Source organism: Medicago truncatula, chromosome 3, assembly GCF_003473485.1.
Source record: "Medicago truncatula cultivar Jemalong A17 chromosome 3, MtrunA17r5.0-ANR, whole genome shotgun sequence".
Lineage (NCBI taxonomy): Eukaryota > Viridiplantae > Streptophyta > Magnoliopsida > Fabales > Fabaceae > Medicago > Medicago truncatula.
The window spans coordinates 38961529-38978590 of NC_053044.1; the positions used below are offsets into that span (position 1 = coordinate 38961529).

Sequence of the window (17062 nt, forward strand, 5' to 3'; positions counted from 1 at the left end):
GTTCTTAATTTCATATTATTGTTTTTATGAAAATTGTTCTGTTTGAAGGACATGTTTTTTATTTCAGCAAGCTGATTAGTATGATAATAGGACCATTGGTTAGATTCTATGATCTTGTCATCATTTTCATGGTTGCATATGATTGGATGGAGATAAGTGAGAGCTATCCAGTTTGTGGGGAAGTGTTAATATTTTTTGCACTTTTCAGAGATTCTATATGAAATTTCCTAGTATACTGATTTTCATATATTTGTGGTAAGCATGACTTGAGGGCTTGAAATTGGATAACATTAAAGTTGGTATCCATATTGATAGATATGCTAAAAGCAAAACTTGAAGTTGGAGTTCAAATAGATAGAAGAGTTGTTTTTTTTTGGTGTAAATTAGATAATAGTTCGTGCTTATCTTAGATTTAGATGAAATAGATTTAGTTATTCTATTTTAACTATTCTAAGATTTGTTGCAAGACTGAAGTAGCTAATCATTCCACATCAAATAAATCTAGCATAGAAACTCCATCACATAGTTTCTTCAAATTCAGGTGTTTGTCTGTTCCTATCGTACTTCATTTCTATTCTAATATAGCCATTTTATATCAAACTTGTGTTAAAAGACGACAACAAAATTCGATTCTTGAGAGAAAATATAGACATTTACTAAATGTGACTAAAGCTTTGTTTTTCCACTCTAAATTGCCCAATTGTTTTTGGTCATGCTATATTAGTTTGTTTAAAAGTATTTTGTTTGTCTTTCTTATGTTCTACTTAAACAAGTAATAGATCTAAAATGCATTCTAGAGCTAGAAAATGTATTTTTCTTAGCTATAAACAAGGCACCAAGAGTTATCTTTTATTTGCTATACTCGTGCATATTTCTCTCTATAAATGCAATTTTTTTTTTGTGAACATGTATGTATTTCCTTATATTTCTACTAATTCTCAAAATGTTGATTTTGACTGAATATAATATTGATTCTGATTTTCCATAGTTGAAAGCATTGGAGAAGCTTGTTGAAAATGAGGAAAGAGGAGAGAGATGATGAATGGTTTCAACTAGTTGAAAATCTGACCGAGGGGGCCACGCGGCGCGTTTCCATTTGCCAGGCAGAGCGCATGCAGCACACGCGCCGACAGGGCGCGTCGCAGACAGGAAGACGCGGAGAGAGAAATGTTTTTTGGATAATGCAGGACACGTGGTGCAATCTGATTGGCTGGCTGGATTTTTATCTTCTTAATAATTTGGACTCAATTATTTCATTGCAAATGAATTTTTTTTCCACCAAAATTCGTAATTTTTTTTCTTCTCTACAAATAGAGACTTGGATCATTTGATTTGGACACAGAAAAAAAATCATATTTTTCACTCTCTTAATCTTATAATTAGCATTTCTTTTGAAGTTTTAGTCTTTGTTTAGTGAAATGGATCCCAATAATAATCAATTTAACACCCAAAATCCCAACAATTATCAACACCCAAATCAATTTCCCAACCAACATCTTCAAAACCCAAATCAATTTTCCAACCAAAATCCTCAAAATCCAAATCAATTTCCCAATCAACATTCTCAAAAACATGCCTAATTTTGGTTTTGCATCAAATTTTAATCACCCATCCTCTTTTCCAAACCACTTTAATCCATATCAGAGATCTCAAACACCACCATTTAATGGTTATATGCCAATGATGAATGAAAATTTTCAGAGTGTTGATGAATATCCTGAATATTCAACACAAATAAATCGTGGTGGAATGACAAGAGTTAATGAAGTCATTCTAATTCCAGAGGATACAACTAAATTATTTTACAAAATTGTTTTTTCAAAAAAAACTAAAAAATTAATAGTTAATTGTATTATTTTAATTTAATTATAATCGATAATTTTAAGTAATTATAAAAACAAAAATATAAAATTAAATAAGAATAAGAAATAAAAGGTGGTGGGGTAGGGTGTTGAATGAAAAAACCAATTAAATGGATGTTGAATTATGAGAGAGAAAATAATGTGGAGTGTTGGGAATTGAAAAAGTGGATGTTGAAGGGTATTGAATTTTTTTTGCGATTGTACATGGTCTAAGTATTGATGAACCTATTTCAGTTTTTCCTGCACACAACAATGAGGAATCTAAACATTCAAATATTCAACATAATATGTTTCGCCTAATCTTCTAATGATAGCAATACTATTGATATTACCAGACCTATATGGAAATCTTTTGCTTATTTGCACTACTCTTTATACCTTTATCCCATGTTTTATCTTACAAAAATCTTTCATCATCCTATTTTAGTTTCATATCGGCGGTATCTACTACAAAGTTAAATATAAAGCCGATGGCACTGATATAAGACTAGGCTTGTCGCAAAAGGTTTTGATTTCTTTGACGTTTATTCTCCTGTGGTGAAGTTAACCACTGTAAGACTCATTCTTGCTATTGCCATATTGTTCAAGAAAAGTTACAACAAAATCTATTTCATCTTCCCATATCTTCAACTTGCGGATTGTATTCCAAAGCTTTGGTTTGTCCTCGTTCTCATAATTTCATCTTCAAGCTGGGATTAAAAAGCATATACTCTCCGGGACGGATTTTAGTTATGTTCTAACCATTTTTTTAGTTTGTTAGTCTGATCCTCTTCCCTTCCTAGCTGTTCCCTTTCCTATGTAAACTTATCTATTTTTCAGACTTTGCGCTCTCCTGCATCAAATAATAACATGAGGTTATTCATTATTTTTGTCTTCTCTGTTATGAAGTCAAAGTGTAGGTGATGAAACAGAAGGAAAGTAAAAATATAAGTATATTGTCTTCTCTTTTTGATTATTGTCAGAGTTAGCCATGTAATGAAACGATTTCATCTCCATTATCCTTTAACTTTTCTGCTTTTGTTGTTAATACGATTTTCTAACCTTTGTTCAAGATTTTTTTTCTTCCTTAAATGATGGCATGAGAGCTGTTTGGTTAACCTTTTCTTCAAACCAATTTAAATGTAATTAAGGGACATGTATTTATAAACCAAATTTCAATTTTTTCGTATTCATTTACACGAAGTATCTCTAACTAGTAATTCAAACCCAACAAACTTTTTCAGAGTAGAGTTGTGTTTTCTTCAAAATACTTCAATTTGCCATTTTGTGTACCATTTACACCAAACAAGCTTCCTCTAAGAGGTGACTTACAAACAAACGCAACAGGCATGACCTTGTTGAAATTGTCCTCAAATATTATTTGCGTAATCATTTTCATTTAAGACAAGAAACTAAAAGAGAGATCTCCTGAAAAAACGTAAAACAAAAAATATTTTATTAGACAGAATCAATACAATTATGTAAAAAATAACAGTTACAATGTCAAGCCACAAAATCAATTTTCTACTTAGCTGACACCGTTGAAGAGTCACATTCCAACAATTAATTTGGGAAGCCTTTCACTCTTTCAATTTGAATAGCTCTAACTATGGTTATGAGAATAGGAATCAAACAAGTTCCAATGTTGTTTTGAGGATTCATATGGGCTACACTTAATAAAAAGAACAACCTGCCTTATTAATTTTTTTAAAAAAAAGAGTAGACAATTATCGGATGATATTAGAATATGTATTTTTTTGAAAAGAATTATTATTGCATGTGACGATTGTAAAAAAAAAATTGACATTAATAAAACATGTTGGAAAAATCACTGAAGGCATATATATTGTAACAATGGAAGGAATATTGGAATGACAATTTATTAAAAGTTGGCGTGAAGAAAAAAACAATGGAAGGCACACATTCAGTGAAAAGGTTCGTGCTTGGGGACCATTACGCAAAGGGACTGAAATAAATAACGGAAGGGTAAAACTGAGTTTTGATTAAAATAAAAAAGGGCAAAAATGAAAGAAATATTGATAAACTATAAGCTCAAACTTTGAAGCTCGTTTCATGGTCTTGCCAAACAGACTCAACGTAAATGTGGAGAGTATCCCACAATATTTGAATACTGGTTTTAAAGGAGGTTGTATCTTTTAGTCAATAAAGAGATAGCTACATTAGTAGTTACATTTCTACTAATCAAAACTATTCAAAGACACAATTTGACTCGGTATATACATCACAGAAAAAATATACTTTAACTCTAGAAACATGAAAGCAAGCTAAACATAAGGGCACCTAACGCCTATGCAAAATAAGAAACAGCAAATCGAAGAATAGAACATCATCAATTAAGGTGCCTTGAGCACTATGCTACAAGAAAATCACCACTATATACAGCTAACATGACAGCAAAATTATAACATGTTCGATTTGGTATGACGATAGAATTAACAAAACGGCAAATTGAGACAAGATTTTTCTTTTGAAAGCCAAATGAGTTGCTGCAATACTGTACGCATAAAACCTTGCAAAGACCCAAAAATTTGCACTAATAGGGAATGATGTGTCAAATCAAAACAAAAAAGGATAGCGTAAATAAAACAAAACATCATATAAAAACTTAGATAAAATTAAATAACAAATAATAAAACAAGGGAAAATTGTAATTAATCTGTTCTTCAACAACCAAAATGAGTTTCTAGGCAATGACACAGGTAGGGAATACAAAACTTGATTATAAATTATCCAAAGTCTAGATATAGTGCACTCAATATCCAGAAAATAAAACAACGCAAAATAACTGCAGAAAAATCAACGGTAACGACGAAGAGACAAGGTGTTGTTTCTCTTCCAGTTTGCCCTGCGAGAAGGACGGGCTTTGTGGTAACGGTGACCCTTGCCACTCAAACCTCTGTTTTCTTTTCCAGCAGAAGTGAGACCACGAAGTTCCCTGTGCTTGTGGACAGGGTTGGTGAGCCAGTTGATTCTTGGGTCATTTCTTATAGCACTGTGAGCAACATCAACCAAAATAACCTCAAAATACTTGAAGGTAGAATCCTGTAGCAAAACAAAAAAACAAGGTTATATAAACCAGACAGCATATCATAACCAAGTTTAACTTCAACTGGTTCACACACAAAAACAAACCTCATTGACCCAGTAGGAGTTGAGAACCCTAAGACCACCGAGCTTCCTTCCAGCACGTTCCTCAGCAACAGATCTCTTGCTCCTTTGAAACTTGAGTTGGGTAACTCCCTGGTTAGTGGGCTTACCATAAACAATACCCTTGGAAACTGGCCTCTTTCTACCACCTCTGCGTACCCTAACCCGGTACACGACATATCCCTGAAATGATGTAACAAATACAGTATCACAATCATGTTTACAAAATTAAGCAAGGATAATTCATAACAAGTTCAACATGAAAAAACAAATACAGTATCGCAATTTACAAAAATAAGCAAGGTTAATTCATAATAAGTTCAACATGAATAACTAGTAATAAAAAAAAAACGAGGTAAAAAAAAGGATAACCAAATAAGGGCCACATTTGGATTGATCTTATGAAAAATAGTTTATGAAAACAAATAGGCCTTTATATTAAAGCATAAGTTCTCCCTAAAGAAAACTTTATCTTCATAAGTTATTTTTCATAACTAACTTAACAAACTCCTGAATAATAAATAAAACTATTTTATTTGCATAAGCTGTTTTGAGCTGCATAAGCTAAAAATAAGCTCAATCCAAACAGGCCCTAAACGTAATAGTCAACTATAAACCAAAAACAGCATATTAGGATGACTATACATTATTAAAGGATGACTTGTTTATAAAAAATCGTTATATCATATACTAAACATACACAACAAAGTTCCGATTCAGAAAAAGACTAAATTATTATCTCTAAACTATGAGAAAATCACTTTTTTAAAACCCCAAAAGATTATCCCTAAATAACTGTTAAATTCATTAAAATGTAAATGCAAAAACCGCAGCAAGTAAAATCCAGAGAATCAACAACTATATAGAACAAATTCATCATAAATCAGCAACAACATAGATCTAATGGTTGATTAATACCTGCTTAGCCTTGTAACCCAAACGGCGAGCCTTATCAGGACGAGTAGGTCTGGTTAGACGAACGATAGAGGATTGCTGACGATACTCCCAGCACCTCACACGCTGCATAAATCGCATCACATCAGATTGCTTCTTGCGCCATAGCTCAGAAACATACTTGTAGGCACCTATTCACAAACAACAACAACAATTACATCACATTTCTCTGATGATTATCATACAGAAACCAAAGTATGGAGAATTGAAGAGTAGATTCATACCCATTTCTCGGTTTGTCTTTGATTGATGGATGAAGATTAGGCGCAGCAAACCCAGCAAGGTTTAGGGTTTGAGAATGGAAGGAACTTTATATGTAATTTCGTATTGGGCCAATGGGCTTTAACTTCGGGTTGACCCAAATTCTATCTCCTTCATATCTGAATCAGTCTAAAGTAAAGTAATTTATGCACCTACCTATTTGCTATTTGAAAAATATTGTTTTTCTTTTGAAGGGAAAAATTGTTGTATTTATTATATAAATTTATTTTTTTCAATTGAAATTTAATTTAATTTTATTTTAAAATCTACAAAATTTTAACGTGAAAATATATATGAATGAGCAATCTATTAAATTTGCATAGCAGTTTTTTTTTTTGGTAGACTGACAAACTTTTGATAGACATTTGCATAGCAGTTAAGAGTTTATCAAATTACATTATAATTAAAAAAAGTCTCAAAAACTCAACAATTCATTCATATATATTTTTTAAAATAATTGGAAACGCAATAAAATAGAAGGGTATTAATACATTAAAAAAAAACATTATCTTCTTCCAACAATATATCACAAACAAGATGTTATAGTAAAAAAAGTTATGTAGAGAGCGATTTCGTAATCGAATACTCCCTCCGTATTTGAATTTAAGCAAAATTGAAAAAAACGGAGGGAGTACCTGATAGAAATTCATTAATGAACATGTGGACTTGTTCCTTTGGAGCATACACTAACAACAAGATGTGTAAGTAATAAAAGCTATGTCGATCATTTAATCACACCGACTATTCTTACGGTTCATCATCAACTACATGGGTCGCAACTTCATATATTAAGAAATGTAAAAATAGTAAAAATAAATGTAAAAATGAGATGAAAATAAACACCATAGCTCACTTGGTTGGTGGACATTGCATTATTATATTTAGGTGTCGGAGTTCGAACTCCGGACACCCCACTTATTCACCTTATAAGGTGAATTCTAGTCATTAGGCTACCTAACAAAAAAAATCAACAAACACGTTTAAGTTTCATAGATTTTTTTAGGAGATGAAGAATTATTATTACTTAGGAACAATGAATAGAAGAAGAAAATATAATGCTCATTGACTTTTCATATAAAAAATCTTTATTGACTTTGAAAAGAAAAATTAGAAGAGTCAAAAGTGGTTATTACTTGGTACTATTAGATGCTTTCATTTAAATCAAATCGGGAACTTCCAACACTTTAGGAAAGTAAAAAATGGTAATTTTTTTGTTTAGAATAGCGAACGATAGAGTTTCATTTATCGTGTCTCAAGGCATGTTTAACGTGAAAATGAAGAAGTATACTTTGTAGCTTTAGAGAAAACACACGTTAAGTTTGCATTCACCGCAAAAACAAACAAGAGCCTATGTTTCTTATATGATGGTATCTACTAATGGTGGTGAAGATGGGATGGCAACAAAAGCGGAAGGAAGAACATGTTGGAAGTTGTTAGCTTCGTAATTCTTGCCTTGAATAATGCAGATATATTGAGTCCCGAATATAATCATGTGCATGAAATAGGAAATTCTTCTGGCATGAGGGTTGTTACATATGTGCTAGATGGCTTGAACTTGCATCCTAGTCTAGCTCTTGTCTGTAAAGATTTTACAACACTATGCCAATGGAAAAGGAATTTTGGGTGGCTATACATAAAAGAGTTTTGCAATTTCGATATTTAGCTCAATAACCATGTGCAAGAAAAGGAATTTTGTGCTTGCTTGGCTTCACAATAAGTGAATTACCACACGAATGAGAGTGTATTCATTTGATGCCGATGCAAGATCCAATATATTTGTGATACATTTGATTCAAATGTGCAGATACACAATCCTCTTCTTTTTTTTTTTTTTGAAGACTTTCACCTTTCTGCATATATACATCCATGGCCATGACCTTGATGACAAGGTCAATTTTAATTGGGGCAGAAATGTTATATACCAGTTGAAGAAAATTGGTATATACCATTTTCTTTAACCATTTTAGTGACCCAACTTCAATTTTAACTGGTTATGAAATCTATCTTACTTCATCAATTCAATAAAACAGTCTAAGGGATTCTATTCTACTTTTGATACAACCATCAAAATCTTACATAATTTTCACCAATCTCTTCTAATAAAAACTTTCCATCAAATCTACATCAGGGAAAAGTTCTACTTAACTCCTAAAAACATCAAAGATAAACAAAGCACCACATCGAAGAAAGCTAATTAAGCAAACCGAACATCAAAGATAACAACCTCATACCATCCATTGAACAAGCATTTGATAGCTACCACATGACAGCAAAACTATAATTTATATGAATTGTACGAGCAGATAATGCTGCATTGCGTGCACACGTCTTACTTCAAAAATAAAAAATTTGCAGTACTGGTGGATGAAACCATGTCACCCAAAAAATAGCTAAAACCAAAACAATGTCTTCCACTTTATATTATATATCCTGCCTCTTTGCAGCTGCATATCATTTGTATAATATGATAAATTAAGGACAACGCATATTTTTATCTAACTATTATAAACTCGCAGCAAAATGGACATCAAATGAAGTAATATTATGATGCAGCAAGTATACCAAAATGAAGCAACTCATTATGCATTAAAGAATGTAAAATAAATCCACAAATATATCGTGATCAATTAATTTCCACATACTGTGATGAAAAATAAAAGTAATCACAAGAAAATTAAATCCAATACTTGGTCAATTACTCAAATCAGCAAAAACCAGTGTGTTTTGGATTAAGAACTTTTTACAAACAAACATAAAACATAGCGAAAAATGTGGGGTGCAGATAGCAAAGACATAATTCTATGTATCTAATTACTCAAATCCAGCAAGAGCAAAAATTGGACCCACATTCGTTCTTCCTTAATTCCGAATTTACCCTTTAGAACACATCTCAGAAGAATCAAAATCATTCTGGAATCGAAATCAAAATTCAAAAACCAGAGAATGCAAAGAAAGTGAATTGCTGAAGTAGTCAATTTCCAGTAACTTCAGATCGCGACACCATGTCGATCGATGAACTGAAATCTGCTATGGAGGGACACGTTGATCTTATGTCAGATCTTGTTCAGAAAATCTCTTCCGAACTTCGTTCTAATCTTCGTCCTGCTAAAGATAACTTTTTAGGTTTCTTTCATGCTATTGATTGGAAGGTGCTTACTCTTCTCCCTCCAATTTCGCTGCAAACCTTCCTTTTTTAGTCCTTCATCAATTATCGAGTTTAATTGAATGTGGTTTTTTCAATTATGTATTTATATTTTGGAGTGTGAGAAATTAAATGAACTAAGCTTGAAGTGCAGAAACTACTGTCATGTTTTGTGCTTGTTTGGACTGTTTGTAATATCACTCATTGATTATCACTTATCACCATCGTTAGATAGATGCGGGTTGTATCTTGATTCGGTACTAAATTGAACTTAGGGCCTGTTTGGATTGACTTATTTTTGAGCTTATGAAAATAACTTATGCAAATAAATGAGCTTGTATGTTAATTCATAAATTTTCACTTCATAAGCTGTTTTTTTTTTATTTTTTATTTTTTTATTGACTACCTTGACAAGTTTATTTATCTGCATAAGCTAAAAAATAAGTCAATCCAAACGAGCCCCTAATTAATACAAATCCGCGGTGTGTAACTTTTTTGACATGAATCTCATATTGAATGAATCACTGCCTAAACTTGTGTACCAACCAGGCAACCACTGTGTTGTCAAGTAGAGGTGCTGAAGCACTGTAGCATAGCGAGTTTATGTTTGTTTTTGATATAATATGATTTTATGGATCATATTACTTTTGATGTTTTGAATTATCATACTCAATCTCTACCATTTTCTAATTTTAGAAATTTCTGGTTATTTGAATCCTGCAAACTTACTAATATTGTCTTGATGTTTTTCTTTGTTTGTTTTTGTTTCAGGAACCCTGGCTACTGGGATTGTTAACATTCCATGTTCTATTGCTTCTTGCAATTATCATCTCTCGGAAGAATACCAATTTTCAGATGTGCTTGTTCCTTTTGGCATGTATGTATCATTCCTTTTTTATTTTATGGAATGGTTGTTTTGAATAAACTATAAAGGCTTAATAAACCTGCTATATTACTTTTGATGCACCTCGCTTCACTTCTGTTTGAAGTTGTTGCCTTCCCCATGATAATCAACTTATCACCCTGCCTTTCATTTTCTGCATTGGGTTAAATACTGAGCGGCGATAATGTGATATTTAAAAAAAAAATTATGTAGTCTATTATGTTTGGTAACATTATGACGTAATTTGATTCATTTAGCCGACCCCACTTAATGGGATAAGGCTTGGTTGTTGTTATTGTTGCTGTAGCCTATTCTGTTTGGTTTTCAGCGTTATGCATACAAATTCATTTATCCTGTCATGCTTTGATCGTTGCAACTTGCAAATATACTCAATTATCAAAAGAGTGAATATATCTGGTCATGCTAACTCATCCGAACTACAACTGTTTTTTTGCATAGTGAAGCATTTAGATGTTTGCAAAATTATCCAATTTATTTACATCAATATTTCTTTTAGAATGAGATTTTTCATGATATGATTTTAGCCACTGATTAGGCGATGGAGATACAAAATAATTAGCTAGTTCAATAGCTAGTTGGAGGAGACATGGTAAGTTGTAAATTACAGGGAAGAATACAGGGTTTTGGATTTTTGAGTTGAAGTTTGAATACCTATGGTGTAGAGAAGATATATGCATTTCCATTGTGAATTTGTGCGTCTTCAGCCTAAACTTGTATCAGACTGACATGTTTGATCATTTTCCATGCCCATGTTTTTAGTGCTTATATCTCTCTAAGATATAATTGATAGGGAAGAATAAATGGTTTTGGGTTTTGGAGTGGAACTTCGGATACCCGGTTTAGATAAGATATACACATTCCCATTGTGCATTCTTGTGTCTCAAGTCTAAACTTGTATCAGACTGATATGTCTGTTCATTTTCCATGCACACAGTTTGTGTTTACATCTCTTAATCCTGCTGTCAGTTTTATATTTTTTAAGTTCTTTTATCTTTGTTGAACTTGAACCAATAATGTAGCTTAACTTTCTTGAAAATTGTTTCGCAGTGGCTGGTGTATATCTTGCTGAGAGACTTAATAGTATTTTGGGGGAAAACTGGAAAAGCTTCTCTAGTCAAAACTATTTTGATCCAAGTGGAGTATTTATGTCAGTTCTTTGGTCTGGACCTCTTCTTGCATTCTCAATGATAATCTTGGTTAGTATTTTCCCCTTTGACACAACCATTATGGTGCGTGGCGGTCAATTTTTCATATTGAATATTAACTTTAAGTATCTTGTCTCTTTCTGCAGATCAATACACTCTTTTCCTTATGTTACTTGATTGTTAAGTGGAAAAGAGCTGAACTAAGACATCGTGCAAGGGCTGCTCGTAGTAAGCAGGAATAGTTGATCTATATTGGATTTTGATTGATTGAATGTAGTCAGATTTTGATGGATTAAACTAAGGAGTTTGTGTCCATGAAGTGTTGTAATCACATGGTCATACGAATGAGTTGTCTTTCTTCTTTCCTCCCAAACAAAGTTTCTTATTGATTACTCCACTTATGTTAACTAACATGAATTTTCCCATGCATCAGTTCATTCTGTTTATGTAACTCTTCCAAAAACGAAGGATCACTTGTTCAAATATCGTTTTTATTTTTGACTTGTTTAGTAAGTGTTCTAATGGTGGAGCAAGATATTTTATTATAATACTAATCTTATTTTATTTTAAATTTTGAAAGCAAAATAAAAATTGATCAAATTCAATATGAACGGCTTAGTCCTGAAAATTTTAAATTAACTTTACATTCAAGACAATATAAGAATATACTTATATAAAATTGATAAGCAAGATTAATTCTATGCAAAAACATAAATCTCAGTTGGGACCAATGCATTCTCCCAATTTAGGCTGAGATTTACTTTACATCTTACAACGGGACCAATGCATAAAACATAAATCTCACTCTTTTTTTCTTCTCCTTTTCAAGTCTTAAGCTGGACCAATGCGTTCTCATTCTCAATTTTAACAACATCATCCCTAACAATTTAGCAACCCACTTGTCAGGAAGCAAAATTTGTATCCTGCTTCCTTATGTCAAATAGTTAATTATCAGATAGTGAACTATAAACTAGTAACCTGCAAGTCATTGATCTAACAGTTTCTGATCTCGAATAATCACTTATAAGTTATAAATTCCATGTCTGTATATATTGGGATGGGATGCAAATAGATCAATTATGGGCATGGAGTTGCATCGTTGTTCTTTTGGCCTAAAAAATGTGCAATTGTTCAAGAGATAACTTCCGAATGACACTTTTGATGCTTTTAAAGAAGATTGTTTGTCCCGTGAGCATAGCTCAGTTAGTAGGACAATGCATTATTATATGCAGGGGTCGGGGTTCGAATCCCGGACACCCCACTTATTCACCTTATAAGGTAAATTCTAGCCACTAGACTACCTAACAAAAAAAAGGACACAATATTGCACATATCAACCCCTTGAGCCAATGTGGTTTGGATAAGAGGAACTAACTTAACTGCTCAAATAAATAAATATTTTACTGCAAACAGGATTAGAGTAAAAAAGTGAGAAAATAAAGCACATGACATCAATTGCAACTTTTTTTTGAAAAAAAGAATATGGAGAATGTTAACCGGTGCCTCTGGGGCATTGGTTAAACAGCCAGAAGTAATAAGATTTTATTAAAGAGTGGAGTAATAATTAGTTGATCAAAAGTAAAAGTTTATATTTGTAAGACAGTTTTTCTACTTTTGAATTCCTTAATCAATGCTCCGAGGACACCGATTAACAAGATCCAAAGAATATGACAATCAGACAAATCACTATGCACCTTAATCATGAGGGGAGGAAGAATAGCTGTCAGATGTCTTCCATGATCTTTTTTTTTTTTCTTTCAGCAAATGAATCTTCTTTTGATGCCAACTCAACTGAAATCCACAAATAATACCAGCAACAATATTGAAATCAAATCAATATACTATAAATTAAAATGCATACACGTTATAATGTTCAATTGATCAATCATAGAGATAAAATTTGAATTGTACCAAAAAAATAAAAAAGTGATAAAATGTGAAAGCCATAGTACAAATACAGTTTCATTTCAACGTAGCATGCCAATGTGAATGATCGTCGAAATAATGAAAGAAGACAACAAATATTTCAAACAGAAACAAATAAATTCAAGGCAAACTATCAACCACACACTCAGACACTTCCATCCAATTTGTTCCGTGACTGATAAATGGATCATTTGCTTATTTTAGAATCACAATATCGATTTGATATGGCTTCATTTGGTCAATCATGTTGCTATATATGGTTATTTTTCCTTCATAATATCTACACGTTTTAATTATGATTCTGAAGTGTATGGCCAGAAAATCTTATCTTGTCTTCACATGGCAGAGGTGGTTTGTCATTTGCTTGTGTGTTTGATTTGCAAAAAATATGGGATGGAACAATACAACTTCGGTTGCAAAGAGCTTTCCGGCTTTAAGTATAAATGTGACTTTGTTAGAGATGTTCCTTTTGATTTATTCATACGGAAGGGAGTATTAGTGAAGAAGGAGACGCTTGTGAACTTCTTCACTGAAAGATCGACACTTAAATATGTGAATGTTATGTCATACAAATTGGTGGGAGAAAAATATACGTGTGTAGACTTGACTGGGGTTTCACAACTTGTGAAATTAAGGATTGAGACTTTTACGGTAGGACAAACAACTTTAAAAACTATGTCAAGTAAAGTGGTCAAACATGAGAAAATATGTTCCAACAATCAACATGTTTTTGTACTATTTGCATTTGACACGTTTGACGTCCAGTTCCAGAGGTTGTTGTCCTTCTATGTAGTCATGTATAACAATGTCAAGTCTTCTAGGTATATGAATGTTGTGTCTACAAGGAATAATTTTGCCATCCAAAAAGGTCTAGTGATGTTGTTTGTTGCTCGCTTGTCTTCTATTCAGTTGTAATTAAACTAAAACAAAATCCAAAGATACCCACATCACAAATTCTTATGCTTGAGAAATTTGCTTTCAGTTGTATTACATAATTAAAACTTTTTTTAGGACAATATGAGAGTAATAGACGGAACGAAAATCCAAATTATTGTCCCTTACTAAATTAAAAAGCCTAAACTTTTATTATAGAATTCTAATTTCAAATTTTAACTTTACATTCAAGACAATATAAGAATATGGTTCCGTATAAAAATGAACCATTAGAAAAATTGGTCCATAGTGGACCACTACTTTTTACCTTTTGGATTGATGAAACCCTCGTAATAATAATTTGAATTCTGCTCATTATCCAAACAGTATCGCTCATTCTTAAAGTAAATGTTTAAAATGCCCCTGCACATGTTAACATGCGCTAGTATATTTTTTTTACCTATGTTAAGTCACGTTACGTGACTTAACATGCGCTAGTGTATTTTTTTACCTAAGTTAAGTTACGTAGCGTGACTTAACCTGCGCTAGTGTATTCTGAGCGTGAGTTAACTCGCGCCAGTTGGTCGGTGCAGAACTAAAGAACAAACGTTTTTTGGTCTGTCATCAGTTTTTCAACATTCAATCCACACGTTTTTAACACTATTTTACACGTTTTTTTGACCACATTAATGGTGTTTACAACCTATACTACCATTCCCACCTATAAATACCCCTCCATACTTCCCTAATTCCTCACACCATATCACTTTCTCCCCCTCGTCACTCTCTCCCTCTATTTCTCTTCTTTCTTTCTTTTTCAATATTCTCTTTGGGGGCAAAAGTGATCAATCTTCGTCGGGGTAAAATAGTGAGAAGCCGACATGGGGAAGTGATCGACCCTTGGGAAAAGTTTAAATTTGCTTTTTTTTACTCCGTAAACTTTTTACCGTGGGTAAAAAGATTCTTCTTGGGGTATAAAAAAAATCAAATTTAAATTTAGCCCAAGGGTTGATGATGTATTTTCCCCATGAAGGCTGCTCACTATTTTATCCCATGAAGATTGTTCACTTTTTACCCCAAAGAAGGAGAAAATAAGTAGTGAATTTGAATAAATTATTGTAAGAATTATTGTATTGTATGAATTATTAATAAAATGAGATATTGTTATATGCCTCAATTTAGTTCATTCCTTTTTATTTTATATTTGCTTTTATATTTTGTATTTAATGAATAAATATTAATTTAGTTTATATACTTTTATTTATATTTGTATTTATTTAATGAATAATATCGCATCAATATTTATTTTAAGTGCATAAATAAATTAGAATAAAAGTATCATTTGTCTTTGTTAAGCTATCATTTCATCGGTAGTTAGACGGTGTTTTCTCTCATTCTTACATTTGTTAAGCTATCTCATCGATAGTAGGTAAAAGTATCATTTGTCTTTGTTAAGCTATCATTTCATCGGTAGTTTATCTCATTCTTACCTTTGTTAAGCTATCTCATCGATAGTTAGGTAAAAGTATCATTTGTGTTTATTAAGCTATCAGTTCATCGATAGTTAGACGGTGTTTTCTCTCATTCTTACCTTTGTTAAGCTATCTCATTGATAGTTAGGTAAAAGTTATCAGTCGTCTTTGTTAATCTATCATTTCATCGATAGTTAGATGGTGTTTTTCTCTCATTCTTACCTTTGTTAAGCTATCTCATCGATAGTTAGGTAAAAGTATCATTTGTCTTTGTTAAGCTATCATTTCATCGATAGTTAGACGATGTTTTTCTCTCATTCTTACCTTTGTTAAGCTATCTCATTGATAGTTAGATAAAATTATCATTTGTCTTTGTTAAGCTATCATTTCATCGGTAGTTAGACGATGTTTTTTTTCTCTCATTCTTACCTTTGTTAAGCTATCTCATCGATAGTTAGGTAAAAGTATCATTTGTCTTTGTTAAGCTATCATTTCATCGGTAGTTAGACGATGTTTTTCTCTCATTCTTACCTTTGTTAAGCTATCTCATTGATAGTTAGGTAAAAGTTATCAAGCGTCTTTGTTAAGCTATCATTTCATCGGTAGTTAGTGTAACAACCTGATTTTTAGCTAGATTGATTTTAATTACTTTTATTATGTGTTTGTGTGTGATTATTTGTGCTTGTGTGTATTTAATTGTCATTGGGTGCATTTACATGGATTACCGTATTAGAAGGGTATTTTGGTCATTTGGCGGGTAAGGGTAAAATGGTAATTTTGGTGAGAATTATTTTAATATTTAGTGAGAACCCTTATTTTACTAAGTTACTAGTGTAGTGATTATATTTTACCGTTAGTGACCGTTCGTTATATTTTACCGTTGTTAGTAATTACCGTTGAGTGTATAGAAACTTTTTAGAGTTATGTTAGAATGGGTTAGGCCCATTAGAATTTATAATTGAGCCCATTAAGGGAGATAACATTAGGGTTGTCATAGAAAAATATCTTTCATTCACTTCACTAAAATTTTCCTAGAGAGAGAGGTAGAGAGAGAAAGAGGTGAAGAGAAGAACAAGGATTTTGAAGAGAATAGCTTGAGGAATCAATTGGGGTAAGATTAGGAGCTGAATTGAAGCAAGAGTTTGGGTTAATCTTCTTCTAAGGTAAGGGGGTTAGTTATTATCATAATCATGTACAATTTTTGCATTTTCTCATGTTGTATGAAAATGGGTTGATGAACAATTGTTGCTAAATTCATGCTCTTGTTGTGATGCTATTTTCTTGTGCATGAATTGATGATTATGGTATGTTTGTGGGTGAAATTACATGTTTCAAAGTATGTATAAATGTTAAGTGATGAAATTATACTTAATTGA

General features: G+C 32.2%; 2 protein-coding genes across 2 annotated transcripts; one reads left to right on the top strand and one right to left on the bottom strand.

The window, feature by feature from the left end:
* Positions 1–4482: 4482 nt before the first annotated feature.
* On the bottom strand, positions 4483–6347 carry LOC25489583 (60S ribosomal protein L15-1). Its single transcript, XM_013605613.2, has 4 exons — positions 6188–6347; positions 5928–6094; positions 4995–5192; positions 4483–4904 (listed from the first exon to the last, which is right to left on the bottom strand). Exons 1-4 carry the CDS (start codon positions 6189–6191, stop codon positions 4659–4661), a joined length of 615 nt encoding a protein of 204 aa, XP_013461067.1. The 5' UTR covers positions 6192–6347; the 3' UTR covers positions 4483–4658.
* A 2758-nt stretch (positions 6348–9105) lies between these two features.
* LOC25489584 (transmembrane protein 18) lies at positions 9106–11924 on the top strand. Its single transcript, XM_013605614.3, has 4 exons — positions 9106–9373; positions 10138–10243; positions 11318–11466; positions 11562–11924. Exons 1-4 carry the CDS (start codon positions 9227–9229, stop codon positions 11655–11657), a joined length of 498 nt encoding a protein of 165 aa, XP_013461068.1. The 5' UTR covers positions 9106–9226; the 3' UTR covers positions 11658–11924.
* Positions 11925–17062: the final 5138 nt, after the last annotated feature.